A 22,849-nucleotide genomic window follows, 5' to 3' on the forward strand; every position below is an offset into this window, starting at 1 on the left:
CTCTATTCGGACGGAACGGTAAAAAGTTGGGATGTTTAGAAAATTAATGAATAAATAAATATACACTTGCATGTCATGCGTTTTAACTTTTAAGCTCTAAATGCCTAGTGAGTAAAATTAAATCTGCAGAGGTACAATAAAAAAATATTGGGAAAGCGAATTCCGAATGGAAGTGTTGTTTTAGGCACTGTGCCTTATTAGACTTGGTTTGACATGTTGGTGTTGAGCGACTATTAAAGTCTGAACAGTTTGAAGATCCGATAATTGTGTGATTGTGTTTGGAAGTTTTTAGCGATTTGCGATGTGACATTAATTGCTTTTCTTATAAGCAATTTTACGTCACAATGTCACGAGCGAAGCAGCTAAAACATATATTTGTATTAGAAGATTGAAATATAGTAATCCAAAAAAACTTATAATTGTGAAGAAAACTGGCGAGTAATATTTTAAATATATATTTACTTAACCTTTATAGCAAGAATAATTATTAATTATTACAAATTTAAATGTAAGATATCTTCATTAGCATTTCAAGTTGAAAGCAAATAACGTTTTTGTGCATTAATTTAATTTGTATGAAAAAATATGAGCTTAATTAAAAACATTGGCGGTTATTATGTGCTTTCAAAGTTACTTTCATGCGCGTCTGGACCCGTTAATAATAATTCGCAGTTAAATGAAATCTATAAATATATGCGTATTTAATAAAAAATGGATTTATTATAATTTTGGTTTGTGATTAATTTTTGATACGTAAAAGATGCGCTACTTTCATTTTTGGATTAAATCAATTCAAGTATTATATTATGTAACATAAAAATTACTGACGTTTAATCAAAATAATCTTTAATTATTTTTTATTATAATATACTTATTTATTTTGATAATAATTAGAAATGACGTTTGAAACAATTGCTTTCTATTTATTTGGTTCAGTTAGAAAAAATGGTGATTGATTGATAGATTGCAATAAACAGTCATGCATCAGTTCTTATTTATCTATCATCACTCAAAGAGTATATCGGTGATCTTTAGTTTTATGAATGGTGATCGAATATGCATTTCGAAAAATCGATGTAAGCTTAATAGCAATATATTAAGCAAGCTATAAATAAATAATAAGCAATGCGCGATATTTCTAATAAGTTTTTTGAACATCTTGATGAGACATTGCTGTGAAATGTCTCCAATCTAACATGGAAAAATGAGAGAATACGAGTAAATATTACTCAACAGTAAATCAGATCAAATGACCAGTTGTTTTTGAACAAGACTTGGCACTTAAGCGGACATCGTGTCAAATAGTAAGAAATAGCGAAAGCTATCCAAGGTTATTTATATGTTTTTTACAAGGAGCTTTTAAATGAGAATCCAGCAACGAGTGTTTAAAATTAAACATTTCGTAGAAATCAGTTGCACAATAAATATACAGAGAGCAAGATAAACCATATGCTACCATATTAACACACTATGTACTAGATATGTTCTCTTTGTAAATAAATATAAACCAATGGAACTCAACACACGAGTACGTAAACCAAATTTGTCGATTCTGGTCAAATTATACATTAACATTATTAACAATTATATTGACTGTAAAAGTATGCATTATATAATATTAAATATAAATAACATTACATGTGTTTGTCTATGTAAATTTAAAGTTGCAATATTGTTATCAAGTATGAAATGTGTCTGAATCTACGAATGGAAATGTGAAAGTCAAATTACTAAAAAAAGGCGTCAATACTTTTATGTTACTCATATTACATTAATCAATCAAATTTATTTTGTAAGTCTAATTTTAAAAATTAAATTTAGTATTCTAATCAATCGTTCTGAGTGTTTGCACCTTTTGGATTTTTATTTAACGTGAAAAAAATATTTTACTTTATATTTTCAATAGTATGGATATAATTTTACTAACTAAGCCAGTTTATATGTATCAAAAAATTGATTTTTAATTATTTTCAATTTAAAATGATCAATAAATTTATGTATATTATATGTATTGTGTAGCAATAAAATATGCTTACGATCATTTGTTGGCTATAAATTGACGCGATGGTAAACCGCTAGCGATTGATTGCTGGTGGTAAATTGTTGGCGATGGAATGCGGAAGATAAATTTTCTAGGCCCATATAGAAAAAAAAATTCACCATAAAATTTGTTACATTAAAAAAAGTTCGTTTAAATATCTAGGCAATGTTTATTAGTCAGCCTGATCAACTATTTTGATTCAAAATGGCAGCCATTAAAAATAAAATATAAATTAACATTATCTAAAAAAAAAATGGTAAAAAACTTAAAAATATAAATATAATTTTAGAAACTGCAATATAACAATAATACGTCTGTTAAAAAAATTCAAAAGCTTTTCATTAAAAAAAATATAAGAGTTAAAATTAAAAATAAATTAAACATGTCTATTATATGATATCATATAAAGAGAAATTTACTCAATTTTTGCAGCCTGAATCTTTTAACATAGCCTCATTTTCAGTCACTTGGTCTATCGATTGTAATTTTATGATTTCAGATTGAAGAAATGTTTATTAGTCTTGGTCTGCAAAATATTGCGTTATGCCTGCACTACACTCTCTGGAAGTTGGCCAAGGTTGGCCAAGGACGGAGAATATAGTGGGTTACTTCGGGGTTACTTCGGTCAAGTTCGGTTCTGCCCGCTCTAAAATCTCTCGGAAGTTGTCCGAGGTTACCGAGAACGGGAGGTAAAGTGGGGGTAATTCAGTCGACTTGGCCAGCATCGAACGCTTCCGAACATTGTCGGCAAACGGAACGAAGTCGGAGCTGCTCTTTCGAGGGTGAGTTACTCCCCCTTTCGCTCTCTCGCGTGTTGAGTGACAACAGTAAGAGAGATAATGATATAATTTTTCGCAAACTGGGATAAAACGAGTAACTCGGTACAATTTCAGTATGCGCGTAGGCGTCCTATGGTCAACACGCATGTCGAGTGCTGCATCGTAGTCACGTGGTTATCGGGGACTTCAACCACATGCTTATCGGGGACTTTAACAGATCCTTACTGACATCTTTGAATATTTTAGGGCACCAAAAGGGATTAATTATATTTTTGATAGTATATTCTTCTAACAGATATCGTAATTATATTTTTTTTCATATTAAATTAAATAATTAAAAAATAATTAGTGGTACTTGATTTTGTTAAAAAAATCGTTTCGAATATCCTCATGTATTTTCCTATATTGGTTTATATAAATGTCACACCATAACGAATTCTTACTGAGAATCGATGGCGACAAATTCTAGGATAGTCACAGATGTGGTGTTCATATTCTAAAGTGTCATTTTTATGCCTTATGGAATTTTGCAAAAGCCTACAAAGATTTTGCGTAAATTGAATATTTACGACCGAAAAGTTTTCACTGATATTGTATTAGTGAGTGCCCACACAAACTTTTATATATATCAGTAGCGTAATTTTAATAATATGACAATTTAAAAATTGCGATTGTTTGGCACTTTTTTCGATCGCGCGCAAATATGCCAGCTGTACGTGACAGAAGCCGCCGTACAGACGTCATTCACGGCCGCCGTCCGGATAGCATATGAAATTTGCGACATTCTCGGTCGACTTCAGTTTTAACTTCGGTTCGGACAACTTCCAGAGAGTGTAGTGCGGGCATTACGGCTGCTACGACATATTCTATGAACGAATCGTTGCACTTACATGGTTTTGAGGTTTGGAAATACATGAAAATCTGTCAGAGTTCTATCCGATGATGTATTAGAGTAATATCATGATATAATAAACGTCTTTTGATAGCAATCCAGAACGATTTAGTTTTATTTCTTTACATAGTTGATCTAACAATAGTATTGAACTGTTATGGGTTCAACCTTAAAAAGGTAATTCACCATCACCCTCTTCGCGTCCTAAAAATAGAAGCCATTACTTTGCTAGCCAACAGCTCAACAATTGCTCTTATATGGGATGGTTAAACCCCTTTTTATATTGTTGCGATTTATGCTATGATTCAATTAAACAAATATTTCCATAAAACTATTATGAACATCGTCATAACGGATTAGAAAGCCAGATGACGCATGTTAAAAAACATTACCTATCAACTGCTGGAAACTCAATCTATCCCACATGAATTTTTAAAAATCTTGAACAATCTTATAAACGTTTTCTTGAGTGGTAGCAGTTGTAGGTATTCCCTATTGTATATTCTTTGTTTATAAATGTGCAATTTATACACGTGTTTCAAGGCAACGTGATTCATTGTACGTATGACTAACATAAACTAATTGAATTTCAAAAAATATCTCCCAAGGTCGTACGACGCACTCAGCTCCCTTTAGATTTATATAATTATATTGATTACTCTACATTTTTCATCGTATGCACTTAAAGAGTCACCGGAGCGTCAAAGGCGATTACATTAATCGCCGAACGAGAACGACGAGCGCTAGAAGCAAATCGAGTTAGAAGAGCCATCGCAGTTTTATTACTTCCGTGCAAAAATTCGCCTAATTCGATTAAGAGCGAGAAACCTTCCAGGGTCGAAATCGAATTTGTCAGCACACTAGCGCTTCGGATTCACTTTCGACATGACAACATTGGACAGACAGCCTTGGCGGCATTGACCCGTCGAAACGACCGACCGGTTTTGACGCAACGGCGAAACCCATATTTGATTTTGTACTGCGAATACAATGAGCGTGATTGGGCAATGTTTACGTTTTTTCACGCGGAACGTAAACGTATGGATCTTATAACTACAGAAGTGCGTGCGATAAACTGTGTCGGATGTGGAGCAAAAAAAAAATCACAGTGCTACTATATGTATCATGTAAATACGAATGTGCTGCCAAATAAGGGATTGCTTGATATATAAAAACTACTAGAATCAAGAAAAAAATATTTAACAATATAAATTAGAACTCTCTGATTATGATTCAGCCAGAAAAGTTTCGGTTTTAAAACTAAACCAAAACCAAATTATAAAATGTTTAAAAATTATAAGTGGTGTTCATTATTTATTTCTATTAAGCTACAATAAGAATAATTTTCTTGACGCTCTGCTTACTTCACTGCTGTGGGTTGTGTGGCACATGGACTTCAGCTGGCGTGATGGTAAATTTATTCAAAAACATTTAAATTTGAATCGCAGAGAGCAAAAGATTTTTAATTTCAGTGACATTCAGGCTTTCGGGTTTTGAGGCCGAAGCGCTGTGATTTTATAGCTAAAAAGACGACAGTTTATTTTATAAACATATAAAGTAATTTCCGCAATTCACAGCCAGCAATTAATCGCTAACAGTTTACCGCCGCCACAATTAATCACATAAACGATTTGTTGCCTACAAATGATCGCCAGCATATTTTACCGTCTAAAATAAATGAGATGTAATTCATTAGTTGATTGACGGTGTGGCAAGTCTAAAAAAAATAATTCTAAAATCAAAACATATTTTTAGAGGTTATAAAACGTATATAAATCTGTAAATAAAACATATATTTGCCGTTCAAACCCAAACCTAACCTAAGCGAATTAATGTAATGAAAGTTCAAAAACAATTTTTACAGTGAAGTTATATTTTCAATAGTATGAATATAATTTTACTAACTAAACCAGTTAAAATGTATCAAGCAATTGATATAAATTGGCTGTAAATTGCGGGAGATAATTTTTCTGGACCCCAAATAGGTTACCACACATTTAGAGAAATCTAGATGCCGCTATCAGGCGGTGAAATTAAAATTCATAAAAGTCGGTGTCTTCATTGTAATTTGTTCTCGAGATAATCTCTAGACAATTCGCCGGTGTATATCATATCGATGCACTTTCGTTCGTCTCGTTTTTATAATGCGAAGTCGAGACAGCTCTGGCGAATCACAGTTGAGTATGTTTTCGAGCCAATTGCATCGCGTTTTAGATCGTGTCAATTACACATAAAAAAACAGACCAGATGGCCACCATAACCAAAGTGTATTATATAGCACGCGTTCTTTCCAAACAAAGAGTAGCTTTTTCAGAGATGGATGTTTATCGTTTCGAAAGGATGTGTTATAAAGTAGTCCGTGAAATATTTACGATTATTGTTGTGAATAAACTGTGTGTGGTCTTACTATCGATACGGATTAATCTCTCTTTTCGTTTGTTTAAAATGGTCGTTAAAATGACCTCTAAATTATATCAAAATTAATATAACCAAGTAGTTAAAACCCTAATTATTCTCTTTCTCGCCTCTTATAGCAATCATGGATGATTTAGGCGATGCTGAAATATCGCGATATTTTTAAATGATAGATATTCAAAAGAACGCATTGTTTATTCAAAGCTTTCAAGCCACAAAAGCGTGAATTGTGCCGAAATTTTTTTTAGCGTCATATTGCTATTTCTCTTTTAAAAATTTTCTCACAGCAAGTTTAATTGCATTTGATTTTATGTGCATAAAACTTATTAACTACTTCTTATTTGAAACTTCAAAGCCATAAAAGCGTGAATTGCGCCGAGAAAGAAATTTTAGTGTCATATCGCTAATTAATTGTCTTTTAAAAACATTTCTCACGGGACTCTTAATTGCATTTTTTTATGTGCATAAAATTTATTAATTACAATTCGATGATTCAGGGAGTTTGCCAGAGTAATAACGACCGAAAATAAGAAATACAGTTTCAGATATTAAAACATGGAAAACATAATTAATTGTTACGGTATTAACCATATACATATTTATATTACTCCCATATACATATTATTTATAGTATTCCCATATAATTATAAAAACTATTTTCAACTCCGACTAGACGAAAAAAATATGATTCTGTATTTAAAAACTTTAAACGAATGTATGAAAAAAATACAGCCAAGCGTTGACTTATTAGTAAAACTTTTAATTAAATATGTTGCATAATAAAATAAAAATCAGGACAGATATTAAAAAAATGTGATAATTATGTAATAAAGCAATACGAAGATCACTGCAAGAATTAAAGAAAGAAAAGATTATCTATTATATTTACATAATATAGTGGACTAAATATGATAATTAGTAAATTGCACCTTCATATCCGTAATTTATATAAAATATTTTATTATATTTATATTAAGTAGTATTTTAGTGATTAATCACCAGAGCTATGCACATACAAATATAGTTAAATTAAATTCCATACCTTTAACTATATACATATACACCTAGCATTGCTTTCTAATAAGGTCTCGACGCCATTGAAGTTTAATTAAGATTCGAAATAACGTTGTATTATTGTGTATATGAAACCGATTTCCGTTGTTTCATTTTGGTTTCATAATTTTTCGTACATAACCAACACATTAACAGAGAAAATAAAACGTTACACAAATTATACATACATACAATTAACGGTTATGAACGCCTCTCAAATGATCGAATTAGCATGTAGTAAAATTATGATTATTTAATAGGAGTGCGAGTCATTAAAAGCTGAGATTGCGAGTATTTTTATAATTATTTTTAATATCATAATAATGCAAGACTCATTTGTGATTTATTGTGAAAGATTTTATCATTAAGATACGCAATTTTATTAATTTGTAATGTATTAAGTAGTGATAAATTAGGCATACAATCAAAATTAAAAAAATGTGAGAATAAATATTATTTTTAGATCCTCAAAGTTAAATAAAAAATATATGCACAGTTTTTATATTTATATATTTATTCAGAAACTAAATTTTAAAGTTTACCAAAAAACATACAATATTGGGGAAAAAGCATATTTAATTTGCATTATTTTATTATTACCATTTTAATGACTTGCAATAGCAATAATTAAACGCTCGATATAACTTGGGTCATTTTCAAGTTTGTTTCGAGTCTCTTTAAAACTAACGAGCGCATCAAACTCGCTCGCTTTTAACGGTTAACGCCTCAGTCAACTGCGATTTCTGGTTAGTTGGCATATTCGCGCTCGAGATTATTACAATCTTATACATAAACGCGACTTCGTGACTGTATTTAGTTTATGAAATCTCAGATGCGTGAAATGTGGAACGCCTCCGCGCTTTGCTCCCAAGAATGACGTAAGTGACTCTCGAATGTGCTTGATGACCGGAAGTAAACTATCATTATTGATCGAGCAATTGTTATTGATTACATAGTATCAAATTCAGAAATAAAAGGTTATATGGGTGCGCCATTCAAAGTAGACTTTATTACCAAGTATGGAGCCGTATAATGCGCAACACCGAGCGTTTTATATCTATTATAATGTTGAACAAACCAAATTAGAATTTAATTTTTAGGTGGAACGAAAGCTTAACATTAAAATCGATGTCTGATTTGAAAGATTTTGAAACTATGTAAATATATAAAATATTAAGAACATCTGCTCCGTTGTCAAAAGGACTCTTATGGAAATATATACTCGAATTATTATGACGCAAATTCATGCTGTATATATTTGAATGTTGAACACTGCGAAACCATATTCACAAACCACCCAATTCAATTTAGCAAGCTATCCGATAGGTGCTCAAGAAGCAAGAATCTACAATCAAAAGGGCCTCTCGAGTCACTCAAAATTATGTTGTATTATACATTACGCCGCACAACAAAGGGCAATCCTATCTCAAATGTCAAAGGAGAGCTCGAAGCGCGAATTTTGCCCAAGTGACCCGGTTACCCCGGGACCCTTTTAACTCTTGAAGCAAGATATCCGCAACGGTCCGGCCACGGTTGGCGGTCGCGTGATTAATCAGTTTTAATTTGTTCGTCCGATGCAGATCGGTTCCGCTAAAAGGTTGCCAAACAAACGGCATTTGACAACCAGAGCGTGTCGCACTGAGAAAAAGCTGAGATCAGAGAAGGGAGTAATACCACATTAGAGCAAATCCTTGCGTGCTCATCGATTCTAAGTCATTCAGGAAGATCAAACGATAATTTCTGGATATATTCATTGTTTCACTTTTCGTGGAAAGGTCCGGGATGTGAGTGAAACATATTACCCTCTCAATAATATATAATTTTGTGTAACATAATACAAGGGTTAATTTCTATTAAAACAGACAATATATTTTGATTACAAAATAATTTAGATACTATAAATTCTTAAAATGGATATTTATGAACTAAAATTGTATTTAGCCTATATACAAAAACTATTTTAATAAAGCAAATTTTTTTAACAATTTTGCAAAGATCAACGTATACTTTCAGTGGGTATCCATTACTAGTGTTTCTTCTCGAGAAAAATGTCAAATCAATATATAAAATTAAGTATTTTTTATTATATCAAATTAAATTTGTACGAATATTTTTAAAAGGTTTACATCCACTGTACTTTTTATAGCACTGCATAAGTAAAGGCTGGTTCATGCCTAATATGCACACTTCTTGAAAGATTTTAATAGGGGTCTGGGAATGACAAAAAAATGTTCCATTCCGAAGGTGCAAGATGTTTGAAAATATGCATATCAAAAGAAATTAAAGGACCAACATTTTTTGCAATTTTATATTACCCCAACCGGCCGGCGGATTTATTTTCGCTTTGGTGATCTAAGAACCCGCTCCGATAAGAAAGAAATACGCATGGAAATCGGCAGAATGCAAAACGATTCGGGGTTATTTTTTTCGATAATCCAAAAAGTTTTTTAATATTGTTTTTGTGAAGTAGCAAGTCTCACGATTATTATTGACAGCCGAAAGAGCATTAATTATTTTGTTAAAATAATTAGAAAATATCAATTCTGAGTTGAGCTCGAAATTTCAACAGGCAATTAAAGATAAATTATATAATCGAAGATGTCATTAAATAAATATTTTCAAAATCCAGAATTTTTCACTAGTAAAAAAATAACGAATTCTTTATTTATTAAAAGCATCTGCAAAACGAGGAAAAAAATTATTTGCAGATTATTAAATGGCTCGACGAATTCTAAGGACCTTTGCATTAGAATCCACTAAAGAAATTAAAAATGTATCATTGGCGCAACAATTAGAGAAAAAATTTGTTATTGTCTAATAAAGATCTTGACAGCTTAGAGCTTAAAGTAATTATATGGAATGCAGATCCTGGCGATTTTTTATAATTGTCGATAGAATGGAGTTTGAATTTGGCACCGACTATCTCATCAGTTTTTTATACAAATGCTTAAACTGTTCATGGAAGTTGATGTTCATAAAGTTCAAATTCGCTTCAAGTCCTCGATTATCTTGACTATTTGTTATTGTTTCATACAGGTACGTTCAAAATCAATAAAAATGTCAACATAATCATGCTATAAAATTTGTAATCTAGCGATGTTTGATACCTCTCGGCATTCGAGGTCGACATTAGCATTTGTTTAATTAAAGTCCCGATTTTATTGAATTGCTTTGAAACTGTTAATGGATACTGTTTAATTGATTCAGAGAAACTAGACTATTTGTTATTGTCTAATACATATATTATTACTGATTAAAGCTGCGTAACGATAGATTCAAATTTAGTAATATTGCCAAAATCGTCATTTTATGGAATAACTGTTCGACGCCGCATTCCTTCGAATTAGGCACTGACCTATTAGTGCAATTTTATTTAGCAGGGATATATTTTTTATGAAAAATATTATCTATATTATTTAATACGTAATATTACGACATATAGATTGATTTTAATTATTCATCTGTAAGATTAGAAAACTCTAGGTGAAATTAATCTATGGTGGTCAATCGATATAATAATTATTATATCTGATCACCCAGACACGATTTAAATTGAAAAAAATTAGGTTTCGAACTAAGGTCTATCAGGTCAATAGTCAGCGACTTATACCACTCGTCTATCGTGTTGGTTAGTCTCCAATCCTCGTCATTGTTCACTGTTTTTATGCAAGTACTTTAATAGATGTTTGCTCGGATACGCGATATCCTTTGTTTAGGCAGATGAGAAAAACGAAGTTTCTTAAAATATTCTAGGGACACATATATAGAACTTTTGCGACTAATTACAGGTGGTCCTAACGGCGCAATATTATTATTCTTATAATGACGACGTAGTTCACTAAATTGTAGATGTTTTATCAAGATAAATATTTTTTTTAAACAAAGGTTACTTGATCTGAAATTTTTATAGTGAAACATGTTTTTTTTAGTGAAAAAATACAGTATTTTACAGCATAGTAAAATTAAAAAAAAACATTATGATGACATAGAGTAACAATTTAATTAATTCGGTTTCAGGCCATTTACCATTTATCTCATTGTTGAAGCTCAAAAAGAGATCAGATTTAGAGGAAAAAAAATCAATATCAACTGATAGTAAAAAAAAAATACCATTCTATTACAGTTAAAAAATTCTGAATCATAATTTTTTTCCTGCAAGATAAAATATAAGGGTGCGCAAAAGCGAACTGTTAGAGTTAGAAAAAGTATATTGTTATATTGTTAAAAGTATAAGCAAAATATTTGACATGTATGTATGTATTATAAATACAATAGTTTCTTAAAAATAATACATTTTTTGTTATTAAAGTTTTCAGTTTTATTTTATAAATAGATTTTGACCCGGTATGTCTTAGAATCTAAGACTTGATGATATATTTTGCTCTTACTGGTTGTCTTTTTTGAAACGTAAACGTGAACGGCAAGTTTACGGTTATCTTTGAAATAAGTAAACACCGATTCAAAATTTTATATACCAAATTTTTGCAGTATAATATTTTAAGATATGAATTTGAAGTAAAAATAATTAAAAATATAATTTTACATAAAAGGCTGTAAATATATAATTAATTATTACAACTATCAGAATTACTCTTAAACGCAAGATTAACCTTAATTCTTTATTTTGTCACATATAATTTAAAAATGTTAGTTTATGTTAAATTTTATTATCTTTCTATGCAAAATTACGAAGCGCTCAGTTAAATAAATCGTTCAAAAGTCAGTTAAACGATTTTGTTCATTAGAAATTCATTATGCAAGACTTGATAATAATGCTTTTAAGCGTCATTCGACCGCGTCGAATTTGCGAATCAAATTTCCGAGACAATGATCCTAATTTTGAGCGAATATCCGAGAGGTCACTGGAGCAATTACCTATTTTGTGGAATTCGCAGAAAAATTTCCCGCGATAATAAAAGTAACGTCTGTCGAAATTTGATTAAGCAAAACCTGAATTCAAAACAGAAAAAAATAAATATAATTTAACAAACAAGCATCTTTAACCCAAAAACCGTAATATATGAACATTAAAATAAAAAGTCTCACAATTTATTTTCACATTATCTAATTGAAAAAATGCTAGTAATGCCAGATTAGATCATAATATATTCATTAAAAATTAAAATGAATTATTATAGTCGCGGTCTGAATATTTTACTAGAATATGATTAACCCTTATAGGTCGTAGAATAATATGTTTATTTATAGAAATTAATTAAGCTAATTTTCTTATTCATACGCACATACAGCTACAGTATGAAGGAGAGAAATTTATTATCCACATCCAGCCTGTGGGAAATAAGGTTTCAACTCGAGGCTTGCGATTGTCGTCTTACTCTGAGAAACTGCTCAAGTAATGTGCATGTTTGTGTGTGTGAGAGAGTAACACATTAATCTACTAGAATACAGAGATCTTTACCGCAGCGTAAATTCCAAGTATCGGCAAAATTCCTAGCACGAGGTAGTGAATGAGCAGGCGGTTTTAGTATATTATGCGTTGATCATGCTCACGCCGGAAGCAGAGATTTATACCAGTACATATTTTAGATATAAGTAATACTGAGGTTAGACGAGCAGCATCGTTGGTGTCACGTCACCTAACTATATAATATATACATATACTAATTTACACCATTAATTCCTGACCTTTTTGCTGAAATACCTTCCTTGAGAAATATCTTTAGATCTGACACGAAATAAAAAATATAAATTCTTTACACAAGAGCATTTAATTTTCTTGATACCAATATGAATCACTTGAGAGCAAGCACACTATAATATTATACAATAAATCTTAAAACTATGATTTTTTAAATTTGATTAGTTTTATGTAGTGTTTTATTTGCGCTGGTGCGTACTCTCACAGACCAATGTTAGGAAACAGTACAATATAATGCAAAATATCCGTACGGCACGAATAATCTATCACGAATTCGTGAGAACAATCCGCAGTCAGTGAGAATATTCGGAGGTCAGTTGCTACCCATGACATGACGGCGACCTCAGGGGTCGAGCGAATAACTAACAAAATAAAAAATTGTAGACAACTTGCCTGATGCCATTACGATGGTGATCCAAAACCAATGCATCCACGAATACAGTGTCATGATGATCGAAGCATCAGAGCCGCAATCTCGAAACGCTCTGAAACAGAATAAATATTATTTTTAGTAAGTAAAAGTAAGCAGAACTCAATTTTTATGACTCTTTTCAAATTATACGCATTACTTTGGAGTGTGGGCGGAAAGAAGAGGCACCGAGGAGAATAATTCCGCGAGTTAATAGATAAAGTTCGATGCGGCCCTTAAAATGACATCAAAGTCGAGCAAAGATTCCCTATAAAATGAAAGAGGGAATAAGAGAGGCCGACGAGACGATGATGAACGAGGAGAATTAAAGGAATCCATTACGGTTTGAGGCTGGTGCTTGTTGGAAACGTTGGTTATAAAGTTGATGGTGAAATTGAGCGAAGGCTCTAGGGGTGTGCTTTAGACGGAAGTATAAATGAAATTTATTTTATACATACAAGTTTCTAATGAGACGCTAAAGATAAAATTTACCATAGTATAATAAGCAAACTGATTATCTGGCATATTTTAAATATCTTTTCAGTAACGTGATATAATCTGAAATGTCTTTCGTGAGCTATAATTTAAAATATATAATGTAATCGTGCTACTGCGGAATATTATGACTAAGAGGGTTCTCTTCAAGGAAACAATATTCATAATTATGTGCTAACAAAAGGATAGCAAAGAAGCATGTTATGTAAAGGATAAGAATGTAAATTTTAACATTAGTTTCGCCTTATTATTTTATTAAAAATATTAAAAAGTTAATTTTATTATAATTTTTGTGATCACAAATGCATTGAATTTATTTAGCAAAAAGATTTATTTACACGATATGTATAATATATCCATATTTATTACGATTTCATCAAAATTCATAGTATTTTATTGAATGACATGCATTTTTCTGTCCAAATTCAAGAATGTCTGTTTAAAATCCACGTCAAAAGCAATAAAATCGTGCCGTCGCCGTCGTAGCGGAAACGCTTAATTATCTAGCGAACATATTAAGACTTTTATAACAATATTATAACTTACAAAAAAGAGAATGTAATTAAGCATATTCCTTATACAGCTTCAGAAAGGTCGTCTTTTAGTGTTCAAAATTTGTAAATAATTTTGTCATTCCCAGTAACCTATTAAAACCTTCCAAGGAGTATGCATGCTAGACATGAACCCGCCTTTACTTATGCATTGGTTGTAAACCTTAAAAAAATATATTACAAATTTAATTTTAAATAAAAAAAATGCTTTATAATTATTTTTTTATAAGTCATAAATATTCTCGAGAAATGAAAATTTTCGATTTTACATTTTCTTGAGAAATTCTCGAAAAGAAGCACTAATTACTACGTATGGAAAATTTTAAATCATATAATATTACTTGCACATGCCAAATAAATAAAATTTTGACTGGTAAAAATATATATCTACCGGTGAAAATGTATTCCAATATGATTTCACTGAAATGACATATTTTAAAAAATATTTTAGCGATAGATTAGAGACTGTTTTTTAGATTTTTTTTAGGGATAATCCGAGAATTTCTGGTTTAGAATCAGAGACGTCATTTTAGTTTTAGAACTTGGGTTAAAGTTAATTCGTTTAGGTTAAGTTTTGGTTTAAACAGAAAATGGACGTTTCTTAACTGTTATACTGTTACTAGTAAAAATATAATTTCACTAGCTAGGTCAGTTATAATGTATCAAACAGTTAATTTATATTTTCTGTGTATTTATCGACTTCGCAGATGATAATGTACACAGCTACAACTATTTTTGAAACGAAATTTGCTAGTGGCGCAAGTGGTTATTATTTGTCTGTTAAATATCACCACTTACGTTGCATTTTTATAAGTTTCAAGTCCGTTAGTTTTGAGCAGCATATAATTTCACTAGCATCTGCCAGAAAAATATATTTCTACCGGTGAAAATGTATTCCTATATGATTTCACTGAAATTTTAGTGAAAATATATTTTCACTGGTAATACACATTCACTGTAACATACAAAATATGAAAAATTAAATAAAAGAAAGGCGTTGATATACAAGAACGAATAATAAGCAAATATCCTCTTATACGTAAATGTGTATAAATAATTTTTCTTAACAATTTCGAGTACTTGGTGATTCGGGTATTCTAAATTATAAATCGTGATTCAAGAATGCTGCTAAGTAATATGTCATAATCAATAGAAACAACTGATGGATCGTCAAAATAAAATAAGTTTCATATACATAGCAAAACCGAGCATCTTTGAAGAACCTTTTTTTGCTCTTAAAAAATATTACGAAATCTTTAATGTAAGTTTATCTGGCCAGAACGTTGCCACCGAGATTGTAGGAATATTCTGTTGATAAATACGGTAAAGAAAACTACATATTATGATAATTTTCGATACTAAAAAGTAAACGGTTAACGGAAGCCTATCTTTACAGAGAGTCTAAGTCACTATGTAGAGAGAAAGGATCTGCAATAAATTAAATGCATCTAAATCATTTTAAATCTTTGGCATACACAATAAAACTTAAATTTGTAACTATATTTTGTTATACAAAGTAAAGATCAAGTACACATTTTTTATTATTCTTGTAAAGTTAGCAAAGCATGTATTTATTGCAATTATTCGATATGTAAAGGACGTATATATATAGATGAATAGTCTCTTAGCAAACGCTAAGAAACCTTACATTATACACTGGATTAAGCACTTAAAACGTGCACATGTATTTATTGTATAATCTAAATATGGACTCATACATGAAACAAAATACTTGGATATAATTTACATAGCATATTCGATAAAATATATAAATAGCAATATACCAGACTGTAATGAGCAATGTGTCGATCATGCGCTCTGATTAAATAAATACCCTATTGATTTTTTGACACACAATGGCTACTACAGCACAGTAGCGCAAACAATGAAGAACAACAGGAAGAAGATCTTGTCGTTGTTTTTTTTACGTCACCAGGAAGTAGCACTCGACACGGAGCAGATTCTAATTAGTGTGACAAAACAATTAACGCTCGAGTTGCGAAGGTACGGCTTTATCTCGGAACGACCCTTCACGGCTAGGGTCAAATGTAACCAAGAATTCGCGAGAAGGGTCTCAAATTTATTATTGTACTATGTGTGATATATTATGTATAGCCATACTGGTTAGAACTCGACGCGGGCCGTGCATTTTTTATCATGTCCGAATAGGGAACAGAAGTCGTTTATCATTTTAGGCATTCTTTTTGTATTCTGACACCTTAAGGTCAGCGGTGACCCTTTGGTTCAGAGGCATATTTCAGACGTATACATATTTATGAAAGAATAAAAATTTATATATTTCTATCATCTGTCTGAATCGTTCCACCGGCTAAATTCAGTAAAATCAATTCTGGAAGTTGTCCGAACCGAAGTTCAACTGACGTCGGCCGAGGTCGCCGACTTCCGATTAGCGGCTAGACTGCCACAAATTTCATATGCCGTTCGGACGGCGGCTGCTGTCACGTACAGCCGGCATATTTGAGCGCGATCGAAAAATGTGCCAAATAATCGCAATTTTTAAATTGTCATATTATCAAAATTACGCTACTGATAATTATAAAAGTTAGTATGGGCACTCACCAATACAATATCAATGAAAACTTTTCGGTCGTAAATATTCAATTTACGCAAAATCTTTGTCGGCTTTTGCAAAATGCCATAAGGCATAAAAATGATACTTCAGAATATGAATACAACATGTGTGACTATCCTAGAATTTGTCGCCATCGATTCTAAATGAAAGTTCATTATGAAGTGACATTTAAATAAACCGATCTAGGAAAATACATAAGGATATTCGAAACGATTTTTTTTAACAAAATCAAGTATCACTAATTATTTAACTTTATATGAAAAAAACATATAATAACGATATCTGTTACAATAATATAATATAAAAAATATAATTAATCCCTTTTGGTGCCCTAAAATATACAAAGATGTCAGTAAGAGTCTGTTGAAGCCCCCGATAAGCATGTGGTATTATAACTTGACCACGTGACCACGATGCAGCGCTCGACATGTGTGTTAACCATAGGACGCCAACGCGCATACTGAAATTGAACCGAGTTACTCGTTCTATCTCAGTTTCCGAAACACTATATCATTATCTCTCTCACTCTCGTCACTTAACAGGCGAGAGAGCAAAAGGGCAAGTATCTCACCGCTCGCGCTCGAAAAAGTAGCTCCGACGTCGGTCCCTTTGACTCGGAAATAATGCCGACAACGTTCGGAAGCGCTCGAAGCTGGCCAAGTTGACTAAATAACCCCCACTTTACCTCCCGTTCTCAGTAATTTCGGACACCTTCCGAGAGTTTTAGAGCGGGCAGAACGGAACTCGACCGAAGTAACCCACTATATTCTCCGTCCTTGGCTAAGCTTGGTCAACTTCCAGAGAGTGTAGTGCAGGCAATAGGTTGTTGACGGGAAACATTGCTTATTATATGGTAGTTTAGTGGGACCATAAAAAATTCACAAGATTCCATAAACAAATTACATAAACTTTTGATGCATGTGGTGAAAAAAAAACGGTATTTAGCGGCTTGTTTGATTTTGAAATTTTAAAGACAATAGAGCAATATAAAATGACGCCATTAACGCTAAAACGAGATATATTATGAACGGCATAAATGAAACAAAGCACGAGTCGCTGAAAAAATATGTTATATCTACAAATATTAACTACGTTCTTAGAATAACTTTAATCACTATTTATACATACTTGTATGCCAATGTACTAAGAATATTCATATTGATTAGTTAAGTTATGCTTGAAGTATACAGTCTTATCGTTCTGAAACTTGTTAATTCAAAGCTTAAAATAATATTACCATAGATAAATAACACATTCGTCAATTGCGTTTCCTGCGATGATAACTGTATCAGTGATTGATATACATGAAAATAGAACATATCCTCGCATTGCGCATTACTCGAACAACATCATCGTCGAAGTTTTTAATTATCAAAATCCACTTCCTAAACTCTCATATAGCGGATTTCCCTGGAGGCTCACTTTTAAAAGTAATTTATTCTGAAGCCGCACATACACACAGTTCGTGAAAGGTGAAATTCGAGCTCCGAGTATATGAACTTTAGAGACGCGCGTAAGCCTTCTTTAATCCTCCGGGTCAAATGAATTTGATGTAATATACCGTCTGACGATTCACGGTCACGAATAGCAAATGCAAGATGACAAGATGATCTTTTTAGAGTTTTTTTTTGTATAAAAAATACCAAATCGACAATTAAGCCATATAGTGTCGCTGGTTGAGCACAAATTGTAGAAGCCATTTTTTATAGATGTTTATTATGTATTATAAAACGTTGGAAGCATTCAAGGTACACTACACATTAGTAGAATAAAGTAACAAGAAAAAAAGAAAAAGCATTAATTCCTTAGAGATAAAAATGCTATAAATATCTTTATAGCAAGAGGATCTGTTATTTATTAAAGAGCTTCATACTTTAGAAATCTATCAATGACACATTCACAATCATTATGCAATGTATTCCAAATTAATTTAAAATCAATTTATGCTACCAATGCTTTAAAAAAGAGCAATTTAAATGAGCAATGTATAAAAAAAGTGTTCCATAAAACAAGCTGTTTGTGCATTATTGTTGGATAGATGTTAAATTAATTCTTGAGCATAGAGATGCCATAACAGAAAACTAGAAATCTTCAAAGCTTTTCATTTGACGGTATTTTATTCACCTTGAAATGTTTGTGCCCAATTATTTAATATGATTCATGTGATGTTATTGTTGTAAAGTAGTTAGCACAATAAAAAAACAATGCTTTGAAGCATTGCCAGTTTCCAGATTATCTTTAATAACTGGAAACTGAGTACTTCGATTTAAATGCTATGAAATTTTTTTGGAATTCTGAAGGGAAGAAATTCAAATTTTTATGAATGAAAATGATTAGAATGTTCCAGAATTATATAATGAACAATAGTTTTTGTATTTATGTTTTCTTACAGAATTAACAATGCAATTAAACAAACTTAAGAAGCAGATTAAAGGTGAAAATAAATTGATCACATAACAAAACTCAAACTTTACGAAAGTCAGTTGAAATAAAAAAAAATACAGTCCATTTTCCATGACATGACAAAGAACCTTTCTCCTTGCGCAATTAATTATTAATTTATTACGAGAACTTCAGGAGAGATTTTTATATTTAAATAATTACGAAAATATGTTTTATGTATGAATCGATTTAAAAAATTAATTTAAGAGTCGTAATATATTGATAGATGACAATTTTAAACATCAATTACGGTGTATGACGTCGATAATATCTGTGAATATTAAACATTAATATAATATTAAAAACACCCATTGTGCCAGTGAGTTTTCACAAATTTGAGGTCTAGATTTAAACAATTTTTGCAACGTGATGGTACACACATGGATTATGTTGTTTTTAAGATATGATTTTCCTGAATGTTTACTTTAATATGAATTAAAAAAAAAATGATTTTTTTTTTATATAATTAATTCCAAGCCGCTCATCTATATGACCCACCCTGTAGTTACTGCCGAAAAACGTAATTGTGTTGACTAGCTCGTTGAGAAGCTGGCTCGTGTAAGGGAGCGTTTTCGAACGCAGGCGTCCTGGCTACGACGGGAAAGAATAATGGACGCGATCGCAACTCTCTAGGGCCCTTTAATGCCTGCATTACACTCTCACACTCTCTAGAAGTTGTCCGAACCGAAGTTACAACTGAAGTTGGCCGAGATCTACGACTTCGAGTAAGCGACCACGCTGTCGCAAATTTCATATGCCGTCCGGACGGCGGCTTCTGTCACGTACAGCCGGCATATTTGAACGCGATCGAAAAAAGTGCCAAATAATCGCAATTTTTAAATTGTCATATTATTAAAATTACGCTACTGATAATTATAAAAGTTTGTGTGGGCACTCACCAATACAATATCAATGAAAAGTTTTCGGTCGTAAATATTCAATTTACGCAAAATCTTTGACGGCTTTTGCAAAATGCCATAAGGCATAAAAATGATACTTCAGAATACGAACACCACATCTGTGACTATCCTAGAATTTGTAGCCATCGATTCTAAATGAGAATTCGTTATGGAGTGACATTTATATAAACCGATCTAGGAAAATACATAAGGATATTCAAAACGATTTTTTTAACAAAATCAAGTACCACTAATTATTTTTTAATTATTTAATTTTATATGAAAAAAATATCTGTTAGAAGAATATGCTATCAAAAATATAATTAATCCCTTTTGGTGCCCTTAAACATTCAAAGATGTCAGTAAGAGTCTGTTGAAGTTCCCGATAAGCATGTGGTATTATAACTTTGCAATGTGACCACGATGCAGCGCTCGACATGCGTGCTAACTATAGGACGCCCACGCGCATACTGAAATTGAACCGAGTTACACGTTCTATTTCAGTTTGCGAAACACCGTATCATTATCTTTGACGATGTTCATTCAATATGTCTAATCCTAGTAAATCTGGAAAATATTTTTTGGGGTTCCTGATATTTTTTGGATGAGGAAAGGAAGAAAATTTTTAATCTGGAATAAATAATAAATAATAAGCACCCATACATATACTGAAATCGATTTAATCACGATTTAGTAATGATCTCGTGCCAGAAAAGGTCCAACAATGATGTTGTTACGCAGAGAGGTGATCGCAGGTGAGTAACGAGCATGTAACGCACATTACTACGCGATAAACAATAGAAGTGCTTTTTGTCTACGTGTGTGGCAATAGCGGACAAGATAAGATAATGACACGACATGAACAATTCCTGCGATTGTAGGTAACTATGGCTATGGGTACTCGGGAAATGTGAATTATTTTAACATGTAGGCAAATGACACGATTGCATTATCTCACATGAGAAACGATCTCGGTCTATTGTGTTTAAGTAAATTGTTAAGAGACTAAGGAATTGTGATTAGTGTTTGATGTAATTTGTATATTTGACGTATTTCGAAATTCAATTAATGTTACACTGTTAAGTAAAGATTACTTAATATTTACATTTCGTTTTCATTGAACTGATATATCAAGAGACATTGTAAAATATATGGAAGTACTGATTTTTTATTTGAAAGCTAAAAATAATAAGCACTTAGAACGTATAACCGTATTTCAATAAATACATAAAACACAGTTTTTATAAGTTAAGTTTAAGCAATTTGTAAAATAATAGAATGTATTGTTATAATTTATTTTAAGTTATTTTTTACTGTTATTCAATTACGCGTTTATCTCAGTTACTCATCACTTTCATTAAAGGTAATAATATTTCTCAAAAACCCTTTTCTATGACAGGGTAGGCCAAGGCCTATAGAGTTTAAAAAATTGTAAAATTTGTACGCAGAAGGTAAATAAATATTGAAAATTATATTTTGGAATTTAATCATGGTTTTAAATTTTTTAATAATTATAGTTATCACGTATTGTTTAATTGCTGATTATTATTAAAAATTAAATTAGTATAAAATTAGCTAGATATATATTGTAAGGCCCTAATGCTACATGAAGAAATGAAATATCGATTTAAAGTTTAATTTAAACCATATATTTATTAGTGTTTCAAGGTCATAGGGCAATTTTAAGGTAGTATTTTTAACTTAATTAGAAGCTAGTAATTTTGTTGGAAGTTTTTTTATAAATTGTAAATATATTAAAAGGTCACTTAACTGTTATTTAAATATTACATTTTTTAATTAAATGATTTGTTATATTATTTTGATGTTTTAATTATGAACCAAAAATAAAATATTTATATTTAATAATCACATATATTTTTGTAAGGGTGGTGATTGTCAGGGGTGGTGATTTTTTAAGACAAATCCCCTAAATAGTAGATCTTTTTTCTGCCCTTTTTCAGTGGAATAGCGAGTTTTTTTAATAAATTGCCGCTGGAAGGTAGAGCATATTAAAAACGGACGTTTCGAGACCAAACCCGAATCCTTTCTGATTAATAGCGCGTACTTTGCAAGTTAAGCTGTTAAAATATTTCTCACGGTTGAGACCCATTTTTTCATAGACAATTGAAACGTATTTTTTATGATTTAAAAGCATGACTTAAACTCTCCAATTGTAAATAAAAATGTGGTTCAATTGTAGAACTCGACAATCCTTAGACTATTAATATGAATTTAAGTATGTATATTATTGACATGACAGGTTAAATGTCGCGATTAGAGTTTTACTAATAAAATCTACGGCTTACGTATGCTTCTTAATCAATTGTGATTAAATTGAAGGTCATTAGTTAACACATAATTACGATTGGCAGTAATCATTCGTTCCTTACAGTTTATAATCTGGACTTGAATGTACATATAATATTCAAAATACAATATGAGCCATTAAAACGTTTTGTGTATGGTATGCAAATGAAAACACAAAAACGTGTATTTTCTGATTGAACAATAATAAATGTAATTTTATGTATCAAGATTTCGTTTGCTTTCTATGCCAACTTGTAAATGTATTTACAGTAAATAACATTACTTTTATATTTCTATGTTAAAATAAAGAAAAT

General features: G+C 31.3%; 1 protein-coding gene across 3 annotated transcripts in view; it reads right to left on the bottom strand.

The window, feature by feature from the left end:
* Positions 1 to 22,849, bottom strand: part of LOC148233275 (uncharacterized) — an 83,779-nt gene that overhangs the window by 11,664 nt on the left and 49,266 nt on the right. For all 3 annotated transcript variants that reach the window (XM_088189158.1, XM_088189160.1, XM_088189159.1), the window contains exon 2: positions 13,233 to 13,324. In XM_088189158.1, coding sequence (XP_088045284.1) covers positions 13,233 to 13,287 — 55 coding nt within the window. In that variant the 5' untranslated portion in view covers positions 13,288 to 13,324. The remainder of the gene's footprint in view (positions 1 to 13,232; positions 13,325 to 22,849) is intronic.

This window comes from Plectrocnemia conspersa, unplaced genomic scaffold, assembly GCF_051122295.1.
Source record: "Plectrocnemia conspersa isolate PC_06_02 unplaced genomic scaffold, ASM5112229v1 ptg000008l, whole genome shotgun sequence".
Taxonomy (NCBI): Eukaryota; Metazoa; Arthropoda; class Insecta; order Trichoptera; family Polycentropodidae; genus Plectrocnemia; species Plectrocnemia conspersa.